At 33.1% G+C, this 13,589-nt stretch overlaps 1 protein-coding gene across 4 annotated transcripts in view; it reads left to right on the top strand.

Moving 5' to 3' along the window:
* The window catches only part of si:zfos-2326c3.2, a 117,999-nt gene that overhangs the window by 82,560 nt on the left and 21,850 nt on the right, over positions 1 to 13,589 (top strand). For all 4 annotated transcript variants that reach the window (XM_073922543.1, XM_021481119.3, XM_009307764.5 and 1 more), the window contains 4 exons: positions 3,539 to 3,682; positions 7,620 to 7,754; positions 8,554 to 8,654; positions 11,070 to 11,219. In XM_073922543.1, coding sequence (XP_073778644.1) covers positions 3,539 to 3,682; positions 7,620 to 7,754; positions 8,554 to 8,654; positions 11,070 to 11,219 — 530 coding nt within the window. The remainder of the gene's footprint in view (positions 1 to 3,538; positions 3,683 to 7,619; positions 7,755 to 8,553; positions 8,655 to 11,069; positions 11,220 to 13,589) is intronic.

Below are 13,589 nucleotides of genomic sequence, written 5' to 3'. Positions count from 1 at the left end.
TTACACTTATCTGTTGTACTGTATATTATTGCATCCTGGCAGTTCCTTTGTTCCCTACAATATGGACTTCTCTATGTTTTTAATTCATTCATTTATTTTATTATTTAACTTATTTTCATTTTAAGGTATTTTAAATAATATCCTTTAAAAAGTTATAATAAAATGCATGTTGAAAACTCATAACATATATGCATGTAAGATAACAGGTGTCATTTGCCTAATGATTTTTAAATATTAAAGCAAAGAGACTTATAACATTAATGTGCTTATAACGTGCTTATACTGACACCTACTGGCACATGACACAAGATCACTGACACTGGCATGTGTCACTGACATTACTGGCATGTGTCTAAAAAGAGCCACTTGACAATAATGATGATCAGGGTTACACATAGGCTGTTAATATATTTGGGCCCAGGGGCCCACAAGTTATGTGTTAAAAGTGCGTTGCATACATAGTACCCCCACCCCTACTCACCTCAGGGGCAAGGAAAAAAAGTTCAGGCTCAGGAGTTTTTTCCACTATCAGCCCTGTAGGTGCCTTTGACAGTGCAGAAGGTTCCGTCGACATTGTGGGGAGAAAACTTGCGAACATACAGTAAAGCACTTCTGAGTCGCACTGCTAGCGATCAAAGATTTATTATAAATTTGGCAAGTTGAATGCATTCTGTACTGTACAGGAGACACCGCACAGAAGAGATTGATTGACAATCATCTACAGCCAGTCAGGACGCAAAACACAATGCACTAATCAGGACACAAAACACAATGAGCTGTAGAAAAAAGCATGTTAAATTGCACAAAAAATTTCTGTGAAACTGAGAGAATGCGAAAAGTGAGCTGCGTTATAACGAGGGATCACTGTATAATATTTTATATAGTGCTGTTTCACATTTATTGTTATAGTTAGACACTTAAAGGTCTAAAAGTGCTTTAAAATGTGCTGTTTTTTATTCAATGTTTGATGTAATTCCAACTGAAACCTAAAGAGAGGGTGGGACTTATAGTAGCTCCTCCCCTTTTCAAAAAAACAGCCAATAGCATTTTGTTGCCAGGGTTCCAACGAGTCATGGAATTTCTGGAACAATATGGAATTTTAAAAGGTCTATTCCAGACATTGTAAATCTGGGAATTAGGTTTTTTTTTTGGCCAAGTCATGGAATATCAGGGCTCTTTGTTTATCACTTTATTTTTTAGTTTCCATTTAATGTTTTTTTCTATAAAAGTATTTTTATATAATGCTGTTGCATAAATTTATGGTTAGAACTTAGAAAAGTGCTTTGAAATGTGTGTTAAACATTAAAAAGCGCGGGACATAAAGTAGGTCCTCCCCTTTAAAAAAACAGCCAATAGCATTTTGTTGCTACGGTTCCTGCGGGTCATGGAATTTCTAGAATATCATGGAATTTTTAAAGGTCTATTCCAGACATTGTAATTCAATAATTATTATTATTATTATTTTTTTTTGGCCAAGTCATGGATTATCAGGGATCTTTGTTTATCACTTTAATTTTTAGTTTCCATTTAATGTTTTTTTTTTTTTCTTATAAAGTATTCTTATACACTGCAAAAAATGATTTTCTTAGATTTTTTTTATCTTGGTTCTAGTCCAAATATCTAAAAAGTCTTAAATCAAGAAGAATTTTCTAGACAAGCAAAACATATTGTCTTGTTTTCAGAAATAATATGCTAAAATTAAGTGAGTTTTTCCTTAAAACAAGTAAAAATAATCTGCCAATGGGGTAAGCAAAATAATCTTATGTCAAAAGGAAAAACAAGATTATTTTGCTTACGCCATTGGCAGATTATTTTGCTTGTTTTAAGGAAAAACTCTCTTAATTTTAGCATATTATTTCTCAGAACAAAACGATATGTTTTGGTTGTCTAGAAAATTCTTCTTGATTTAAGAGTTTTAAGATATTTGGACTAGAAAGAAGACAAAAAATCTACGTAAGAAAAGCATTTTTTTGCAGCAATGCTGTTAAATGTCTTTTTATGTTTGGATACTTATCAATCTAAAAGTGCTTTGAAATGTGCTTTTTTTTTAATTCAATGTTTGACGTTATCTCTATTTAAACATAAATACAGGGCGGGACATATAGTAGCTCCTCCCCTTTTCAAAGAAACAGCCAATAGCATTTTGTTGCCAGGGTTCCCGCAGGTCATGGAATTTCTGGGATAATATGGAATTTTAAAAGGTCTATTCCAGACATTGTAAATCGAGAGTTTTTTTTTTTTTTTGGCCAAGTCATGGAATATCAGGAATTTGTCACTTTAATTTTCTTATAATGTATTCTTATATAATGCTGTTACGTTCCTTTTTTATGGTTGGAAACTTGTAGATCTAAAAGTGCTTTTGAAATGTGCATTTTTTTATTCAGTGTTTGACGTAATCTCTATTGAAACATAAAGACAGGGCGGGACATAGTAGCTCCTCCCCTTATAAAAAAAAAACAGCCAATAGCATTTTGTTGCCAGGGTTTCCACGGGTCATGGAATTTCTGGAATGTTATGGAATTTTAAAAGGCTATTTCAGATATTTCAAGTCATGGAAAATCAAGGATTTTTGCTTAATTTTGATTCAATTAAATGTAATTTTTCTTTATAGTATTTTTATATAATGCTGTTGGGTGTAACGTGTTTCACAGTAACTCTTTACTGTATTCTAATTACAATTTTGAGAAATGCAGTACTGTAACAAATTACATTTTAAATTTGTGAAATTTGACTACAGTTACTAAAGTCAGTTTAATTGTGGTAGTTGTGTTAAAATATAGTTTTAAGAAGAAAAAATGTTTTTTTAAATCACATTTTCTGCTGCAACGTCAGGTATTAAGCAGGCGCTTTTAAATTGTTGGAGAACGCGAGCTAAAATGATTGCCATCGAGAGTGGTTGCTTCTTCAAGTGGAAATACAGAAATTACTTTGATGTCATTGAGCGCATAAAAACAAAACTTGCTGTGAAATGTGAAGCGACTTGAAGGGGGCAAGACATGTCGGATACTACAGAGCATTTGATAGATCAGAAGTTTGATGGGAAACTGAAATATGAGGTGATTTTAGGCAGAAGGGGCAAACTGCAAGCTTTGGATGTTTATATCGTCTAAAGGTGAATTTTGTACCTGTTAAGTACGGCTAACACAGAGGAAAATATCGATTTTAAGAGTTTTGGCTTCACTTCGAAGTCGGTTAAGAAGTAGACGACAGAAAAGCGAAATGTAAAACTACTATAGAGCTATCAACTTTGCTTATTTGTTTGCTTTCCAAATCTGTGGTAAGTTGTTAGTTGTTGTTATAATAGTGACTTAAATAATATTCATCCTTAAACTATTTTAATACTATGAAAAGCGGCTTGTTTATTTGTTTATTGGATGTCAGGGAAGTTCAGCTTTTTAATCAGTGAAACTTGGGGAATTTCATATTTGACCCTGAACCCTGAAATGCATGCTCCTATATCAAGCAGATTAGTGTTTTGACTGATTTGTGTGTGTGTGTCTGTCTGTCTTGTCTTTTTGTGTGTGTGGTGTGTATTTAGGTGTGAATTTGTTGGTGGGTACAGAGAATGGCCTGTGGCTGCTGGACCGCAGTGGTCAGGGTAAAGTTTACTCTCTCATCAGTCGCAGACGCTTCCAACAGATGGACGTGCTGGAGGGCCTCAATGTACTCATTACTATATCAGGTACATACAGTACATAAACCACTTTACCACAGCAGAGTAATTTTAAATATGTGTCACTTTCATCTGCGGAACTTAATAGAAGATGTGCATTTCTCAGATTATTAAGCCAAATCCAAACATTGTTTTGTTACATGCTTTTAAAGCTGCTGTGAAAAATCATTGGAGAATTTGATTCTGAGATTTTCTAAATGCTTCTCTATTCTAAATTTAATCTATTCCATGGTTTCCGCTACATTCATTCTTCCATGGCGGGGCGCCACACCAAAATTCTTCCCGCCACGGCTACATTACAGCTTCTTATTAATTCAAAACATTCAGTCGTTGTTGTTGTTGTTTTGAATAGCAGGTTATAATCGCACCAAAATGCATTAAAAGGTAAGTGAATAACAGCGCAAACTTTTCTGTTACCATAGTAGTGCTGTGCGCTATTTGTTTAACACTTTAAGGTTACAGACTGTCTGACTTACTGACAGGTGTGTGATGCGTGAGGCCAGCAAACACAACGTAGCTTTCAGTTAAGATGAACACAGTTTCCATAATTATACTTTATTTATAGATAAAGGTCTATGGCTTTGTCTGCATACAAAGAATTATCTCGCTGGGGTTTATAGCCATTTCACTTTGCTTCAGGACGCATTAATGCCGCTGTAGGTCTATTGGATACATTCCGAAACATTCCTAGCAAATGTAATAAATGTTGGAAACATACTTGTAACATAAATGCACTAAATTGCACTTCAGCAGTGTTTATTTGAGAGGCCACAAGAAGATCTGCACTTGAGCAGCGTGTTTGAGGGGGCGTGCAAGAAGTTTTGTGCACGAGCTGAGGAAATCGGCACGCAAGCAAAACAATTGGCATGCATAAAATGAGATCCCAAAAACCTGTAATACTGTGCTCACCACATTTCTCCATTTTTTATTGAAATAACGGCATAGGAAGTTGGTAGATTTGTGTAAAAGACCTGCCGCCACAGCTGGAAAAAATCCTAGAGGAAACACTGTATTCTGTGCTTAGTTTTGAACAGCAGATGGCGCTCTATGATTTTGCTAATGATTAACAATTTTATTGGTTATTAAGCTAAATATAATAATAATAATAATAATAATAATAGTAATAGTAATAATAATAACCTTTATTTAACCAGCTAAGTCAATTGGGAACCAGTTTTCATTTATATTGACGACCTGGCCAAGAGGCAACATAAAAAGCCAAGCATCAGCAGCAGAAAACTGAAAAAGGTAGCAACCAACTGAAGTGCAAACTTTGGGTATGCAAAGGTTAATAAAACTATTAGAGTACAGATTTTGACATGTTTTCTTAATGTTAATAAGTGACTGTACATATATTGTTTTCCCAATAGGAGTTTTGTAAATGAACAAAACTTGAAGAGAAGGCCAATTCAATAAAGAATATAGTTGACAGTGATAAGTATTAAATGGCGCACCAGTAACAAATCGAATTGCTGCATGGTAAATAGCATTCACTTTGTGAAGGAGAGTTTTTAAAGCTGATCTGTAAATTAAATCCCCATAATCCAAAGTTGGTAATAATGTTAATTTGACCAAATGCTGCTTTGAAGAGTGCGTAAAAAAAGATTTGTTTCTGTAAAGAAAACAATCCGGGCTTTAACCTTTTTGAGCAGTTCATTTATGTGAGTTTCAAATGACAGTTTACCATCTAACCACATATAAATCTCAGTATCGTCCAATAAGGAAGATTTAGAAGGAAACTCAACATGTGGTAGATTTCCATTAAAAACCATATATTTTGTTTTATTTGTATTTAAAACTAAATGTAGGATGGTAAATTGCATTGGATGCTTAAAATGGCTTGCAGTGAAGAAAGTGCTGTATTCAGAGAAAAACTATATGTATAGATGACGGTATCATCAGCGTATAGATGTATGTAAGAATCACCTGCAGCAGAAACGATATCATTAACATAAATGTTAAAAAGTGTAGGCCCCAATATGCTACCTTGTAGGGCCCCTTTATGAAGCAGCAGGGGATCTGACAGAAACCCCTTTACCCTTACTGATTGTTGACGACCAGACCAGACTGCTCTCAGATTGTCCAGTAAATCTTTACCTATCCTGTAGAATTTCATGGTCCACAGAGTCAAAAGCTTTTGCAAGATCGAAAAATGCAGCTACACAATACTCCTCATTATCGGTACAGAAAGGAATACAGTATCTCATTTTTGTATCAAATTTTTACAAACAACTTTTTCTGTTTATAAACTGATATCAAACTAGTCTCCATGTAAGACCTTGAGGTTACAACTTGGCTAAAACTATATTCAATTAATGCCTTTGACAATTAATTTGTCAGGAAACTAAATATTAACTACATTGTGAATCATTTTTTATAGTATAAGTTACATTTTTTATATAATATTTGTCCACCAATTTGTCTACCAAAGTGATATTTGTCTACCAGTCACTGGTTCTGGTTTGAATCCAGTATTTTGTATGTTTAAACTCCACCTAATACAAACAGTTCTAATACAAACAAGTCTAAAACCAAGCACATGTATTTGTCTAAATTAGTTTTTAACCATACACTTGTATTCTGTAATTTGTCTTTTATGTTGTGTGATTAAGGTAAACAGCTCATTGTGAATATTAATGTCAAATAATAGGTAATTTGCTTAAACTATTCGTAACTTTACTGTTCAAACATTTTTAAAAAATAGCTTAAATATAATAAAACTCAACTATTTAACTCTAGGTGATTTGTAGAATACAAAGTTCTGTCGTGAAACTCTTTGTGCGCTTAAGCTAAAAGGTCACCTAATCTGCTCCTGCGTGATTAAATACATGGCGCAGGAGATTAGTTACTGTCGCCTTAACAGCCAATCAGTTTGCTCCTCAGTATTTGAAATGCTCAGTGTTGTTCTACGCTGTAATGTTGCATTTGAGTTATTCGAAGACCCTCCTCCACCCCAGCTCCACCTGTGTTTAGACCTGCTAGAAGGGTTACATATATATATTATGTTTACAGCAGGCTAAAAGGTCACCTAATCTGCTCCTGCATCATTAAATACATGGCGCAGAAGATTGGTTTCTGTCGCCTCAACAGCCAGTCAGCTTGCTCCTTAGTATTTGAAATGCGCAGTGTCGTTCTACGCTGGAATGTTTCATTACGTTATTCGAAGACCCTCCTCCACCCCAGCTCCACCTGTGTTTAGACCTGCTAGAAGGGTTACATATATATTATGTTTGCAGCAGCAGTGTGTTATATTCAGGGTTTAAAGTTTTGAACATGCACTTTTACAGGCCTGGAAGGTTTTGGAAAAACAGAAAAACCCACAAAGTTTTGGAAAAGACATGGAGATTAGTTTAACAAATATTTTTGTACTTGAAAATATGTCAGTTGTCTACTTATTTTCTGTCCTCGGACAAAAACAGAGTCTCGCATTATTAATGCTGTGTAAGCATCATCTAAATGTATTTCACTTAGATACAAAAATAAATTTAAACTAAATAGATTGTTGCGTCTTTTATGTTATACTGTAATAAATTTGATTGTGAATTGTTTTTCTTATTATCTACCATGTATACATTACATGAAACATTAGGTCATGAATATTTATATAAAAAATTCTGGAAAAGTCATAGAATTTTAGTAGTAAAAAAGTGTATAAACCCTGAATATTCGCAGACTGTATGTCTTTGAATATATTGATAGTAGCAAGTCTCTGTATTTGCCCTCCCGTAATAATTAAAGCAGCAGCAGCTGCGTAGCAGATCTACTCCACCAAGACCAAACACATCCACACAGCCATATGCAAATTTATTACCATACTAAATCTCTCCAAGAGTTGTCTTGACAGAAATGAGCCTATTTCTGGAAAAAGTGGATTGTTTAATCTCTCCAAACTCAGTATGTGTATGCATAGCTTGAATCTCCTTTATTCGTTTTTTATTGTGGAAAGGTAAGAAAAACAAGCTGAGGCTGTACTACCTGTCATGGCTGAGGAATAAGATCCTGCATAATGATCCAGAGGTGGAAAAGAAACAGGGCTGGACCTCTGTGGGGGACCTGGAGGGATGTGTCAGCTACAAAGTAGGTGAGTCTAGAACTGATCTCTATACTCGTTACATTTCTGGTTCTAATAAACTCTACCAACAACCATCAGTGTGCGAGAAATCAAGAGATTTTATTGGGCTAAACTGTTTTTAGCACATTGAAGGTAAGCTAAATTACATACAGTTGAAGTCAGAATTATTTCAGTCCTCAATTTTTATTATGTTTTTCAACAAATTTCTAAACATAATAGTTTTAATAACTCATTTCTGATAACTGATTTCTTTTATCTTTGCTATAATGACAGGAAATAATATTTTACTAGTCGTTGTTCAACTTACCAGCATTGTTTATAGTGACATTTAATGGCTTAACTAGGTTGATTAGGCAAGTTAGAGTAATTAGGCAAACCGTTGTGTAATGTGCTAATAATATTGACCTTAAAATGGTTTTAAACAAATTAAAAACTGATTATTCTAGCCGAAATAAAACAAATAAGACTTTCTTCAGAAGAAAAAAATATTATAGGACATGCTGTGAATGATACTGGCTTATAATTTTGACTTCAAATGTAGGAATGTCTTTTAATATAGTATTTTGCATAAACGGACCAAGTAAACTCCATTAAGCAAACCAGAAGAGAAAAAAAATTATCTAGGATGATTTTCATAGTTAACAGTCAGTCCAATTTGTATTTGGTTTGGTTTGGAGATTTTTCATGACATTTTATTATGAATTGGAGTGAGTTGGTAAATGCTAAATGTCTCATGCGATCACAATAGAGGTAGTGTGTTCCTTTTGAATTCTGATTTCTTTTCGTTATAACTTGCTGATGATTGCAGTTCGCTATGAAAAAATCAAGTTCCTGGTCATCGCTTTGAGGAATGCTGTGGAGGTCTACGCTTGGGCTCCAAAGCCATATCACAAGTTCATGGCTTTCAAAGTAAGTCTCGCATTATAATGGAGATGATGATAATTTTAGGAATATTGATTAACCGAACAAATCTCACAAAGGCTGCAGAGGACAATTCTGGGCCATATTTTGAGTCAAAAAGAGAGCAAATGATATTAAAAGAGTGATACATAATTGAAATTGTAAAGCATGTATGCAGTATGGGAATATTTTTATCAGTAGTTGGCTATGCAGATTTATGTCTCAACACTGATTTTTGTAGGATTTGATGAATAATGGATTCCAAATTTAGACCAGCTTAATTGTGCGTTAGGGAAATGAGAATGATTGACATTTATTTATTTGTTTATTTATATTCATCGTATTTATTTATTTTATTCCAATTTATATATTTTTTTATTCATATTTATTTATATTTTGTTATTTGTTTTATTTTCTATTACAGATGTGGGAATAAAAATGGGAGTGATTGTTTTAATTTTATTTATTATTATTTATTTATTTACGTTTATTGTGTATTTATTTATTTTATTCATATATTATCACATATATATTATTATTCAAATATAAATAAGAAAAGATAAATACAATACATATAAATTAATTAATTTATATGAATACAAATAAATAAATAAATTATATGTATCATTCTGATTTCCCTAATGCACAATTTTGCTTGTCCATAATTCATTTACATATACTTCATATTATATATATATATATATATATATATATATATATATATATATATATATATATATATATATATAGATAGACAGATAGATAGATAGATAGATAGATAGATAGATATATAAATAGATAGATATTCATATAAATTAATTAATATTTATTTATCTTATTTATTTTTTTCTTATTTATATTTATTTTAAATTTTATGTATATTTATTTTTTATATTTAATTATTCATATATTTTTTTTGTTTATTTGTTTTTTATTGCTTTAGTAAACCCTAGATATAGAGCTGGTCGCTGTTCATGTGATTACCACTAAATTTATTGCTTAACAAATGTGGTAAAAGTGTTTTGAGGTCAAAAAGAACATTGCGTAAAGAACCCTTTATTAATATAGCTCATAATCATATTTTGTGGGAAAAGGATAAAAGTTGTTAGTGATTTACTGCCTCTAGTGTTTATTTCATCTGGATATTGCAGTAAAATGAATGTATGAGTACACTTTTGCAGTTTCACAATGATTGATCCTGAGTTGAAAAATATAACCTTAATCAGGTTTCTGAGATTTATAGTACTTTATTTCTAGTGCTTTTAAGGGATGCAGTTAGGGTTTTACCTATCCAACTTTATATTTTAGAATTAACTTCTGTCTACATATACAGATTCTTTCATTTGAAAAAGAATAGGATCGCATAAAGATAGATAATGCAACCGGGGTGTTTTTAGAAATGGGTCATTTTTGAGTACGTGTCCTACTTCACGGCTGTCCTTAGAGACTAACTCTAGTTCTGACGTGATCTTCAACCATTTGTATTTATAACACTTTTATGGGAACAAATGTAAATAGAAAACATTACTAATTACAATGTTACTTGTATCTGCTGGATTCTTTTGAAAGTTTGGTGTCAAACAGTTTGGGCTTGAAATTTGTTTGAGTGCTGAGAAATGTTTTAGGATATCTGACATGACAACAAACATCTCAATTTGCAGTTCTGTTCACACATCACAAATTAACTGCATATTTCTGGAAAATGTTTTAATGTAAGTTGGGTTACAAAATGAGGCTTGTTTTGTAAGGATTTACAAAATTAGTAACACACTTGTGTTAGACCTGAAGGTAAACCACACAATTGAAGGCCAAATTATTAAACCTCCTGTGAAATTATTAGTTTTAGTTTCCCTATTTTTCAAATATTAGTGAGGAAAAGATTTTTTCAATGCATTTTAAACAGCCATTTTTAATAACTTAATTATTTTGTCTTTGCCATGATGACAGTACATATTAGTACATGCTTGACTAATAGTAATTTAGGTAACCTAGTTATTTTGCAAGTATTTAGCTTAAAGTGCAATTTGAAGGCTTAACTAGGTTATTTAGGTTAAGCAAGTCACTACACAATAACAGTGATTTGTTCCTTAGCCAATCAAAAAAACTAAATCTTATAATAATATTAACCTTAAAATCTATGTTAAAAAAATTAAATGGCTTTTATTCAAGCCAAACTAGAAAAAAAGAAGAAAGTATAATAAAAAATACTGTAAAAATATGTTCTTGCTCTGAAATAAACAGCACTTGGGAAATATTTGAATAAGAACACAATTTTCAGAAAGGAAAATCATTTTACTGTAATGTGTTAAAGAAAAAACTCAAGGAGGGTAAAATTATAAATAAAAAGCATATTTTTTGTAATCATTGTGTGTTCAGTTTGTTTATACTCAGCAGTTGAGTAAATTGTTCTTTATGTTTGGTCAGTCCTTCAGCTCTCTGCCTCAGAAGCCCCTCTCCGTGGACCTGACGGTGGAGAATGGACAGAGGTTAAAGGTCATCTATGGGTCTCACAACGGTTTCCATGCTATCGATGTGGACTCAGGGACTCCATTTGATCTTTACCTACCCAGTCATGTGAGTAACCCATCATGCACTGCTCTGCAACTATACAAAAACTAAATTATTAAAAGTGCTATTGAGTGCATCAATTCAATTTGGTAAATCAGGGTTACACAAGTCCAGAGGGAGTTCATATGTAATTGCAAGAGCCACAAATGAAAACAATGAAAATCAACCAAAAACAAGCCATCAAAGCAATGTTGTTTCACATGTCCAAGACTGTGATTAAAAGTTTTTTTTTTTTTTAAATCCAGTCAACAATTACTTTTTATATTGAAAAATACGACATTTTGTGTGTTCTTTTACATCAAATCAGTGACATCATTTATAAATTTGGCAATTAAAGAGTAAATATCTTGTAATTTTCTAAGCAATTTAGTTGTTTTGATCTGGAATGAGGTTAATTAACAGATTTATACAAAAGAAATTGAAAAAAAAAATACATTATCTGATGCATTTTTACAGCAATTTAATTCAGTGGATGTTCTCATCCCGAACATAACAAAAGGTTAGTAAGTTTGCTCAAGTTTATTGTTGAGGTGTTTTTTTTCCCCGAGCATTTTCCCGAAATATATGTCCAAATAAGACTTGTCATCAAAATCATTCTACTAGCTGAATGATTTCAGAAAAAAAGTTATGGGCAAATTAAGACTCAAAATCACCTCAGAGTAAATGAAAACATCCCCAACAGCACATAAGGGTTAAAAATGCAATCAAACCGACCCTACAAAGAAAATTTTATTTTTGTTTTAAAATCTATTTATATTTGTCACCCAGAACAAAGTAGGCGGAACACAATAAAACTAGATGGACTGGGGATGGTAATTAGTTACTTGAGTTGTGTGCTTTTTTTAGCAAATAATCTACTATAAAATTTATACTATTTAGTGGGTCTTAAATTTCATTCGGTGTGGTATTAAAAAGTCCTAAATTTAGCAAACCTGCAGATACCCTACAAAATAGTCAATCAAAATAATTTAGATGTTTGTGGTGAAATGTGACAACAGGGTTCATACGATCATGTAAAACCTGGAAAGGTCATGGAATTTTGACATGGCCTTTTCCAGGCCAGGAACATTTTTCGGAAAAACAGAAAAACCCACAAGGTTTTGGAAAAATCATAGAAATTACATTAACATTAATCATTTAGCAGACGTTTTTGTCCAAGCAACTTAAGCTGCGGTCACGCTAGAGCTTGTGCTTGCGAAATTCTGTCGTACGGTGCTGCGAAAAGGTGTGGAGTATAACAATATCATTAGACATTAATAAACGTGAGCGATTGCTCCATATTTTAAATTTCTTATTTTAAATGATCTTCTAGTCTAACACAATCACGTAGTGCGATTTCGCAGGTAAGAATTCACCAAGCTTCAACTTTGGAATTTTCCAAGTGAAATGTGAAACTTGTCGCACGTGTTTATGTTTCTGGTCTGTCACATTCGCATGCCTATGAATGGAAGTCTATGGAGCGATAAATGCAGTGTGATCGCAGCTTTACAATAGTAGTAGTTTTACCTACTATTACTAGCTTAACAAACTATTAACTAAAGTTAGTTTGACAAATATCTGTATACTGGAATGGAGGTTAGTTATTTTTACTTCTTTTCTCGGCCAAAAACATGGTCTTACATCATTAGTGCTGTGTAAGCATCATCTATTTTACATAGATATAACAATAAATTGAAAGTAACGAGATTGTTGCGTGTTTTATGATATCCTGTAATGAATTCAAACATTCATAGTTTTTTTTATGATTTACCACTTATACGTAGACATTACATGAAACATTAGGTCATGAAAATTAACTTGAAAGTCCTAGAATTTTTGTAGTCAAAATGTGTGTGAAGCCTGCATAAGCATACAGTATACTGTGAGATCCATCCTTCAATAAAAAAAAAAAATTCCATGCATAGTTTTTCATTAAAACTCTAAAATGTAGACATTGTGTAAATAATATGCACAGCTACATAAATAATGTGAGAAAAACGATGATATAGAGCTGCATTTCACTCCATTCCTAACGTCCCCACACACCCACACAGCAGCGTATCCTTTCCAGAGAAGAAGAGTGATGACTGTAATGTTCACCCACGGCTGTGCCGCCGCCTCCTACTGCCAGCCCACAATCCAGCGTGCTGTCCCACATACTCGAAGACCAGTTCACCCTCACATCTGTGCGCGTGTGTGTGTGTGTGTGTGCTAGTTTCTCCAAACTGATCTCTCATCCAAAAATACCTCTGCAGCCTTCGCTACGGTCCCAAAGCAAAAGCCCATTGAGATGACCTGTTATCTGACAGCTTTTTTTCTTCTAATAACAGGCTGTGGATAAAATTAGAGTGAACTAGCGGTATGAAACAGAACTGGAGGCTGGGCGGCACTAGATCA

Source organism: Danio rerio, chromosome 14 (genome assembly GCF_049306965.1).
Source record: "Danio rerio strain Tuebingen ecotype United States chromosome 14, GRCz12tu, whole genome shotgun sequence".
NCBI lineage: Eukaryota > Metazoa > Chordata > Actinopteri > Cypriniformes > Danionidae > Danio > Danio rerio.
Note: the sequence above shows the minus strand (reverse complement) of the source record. Positions and strands in the feature narration are given on the sequence as shown.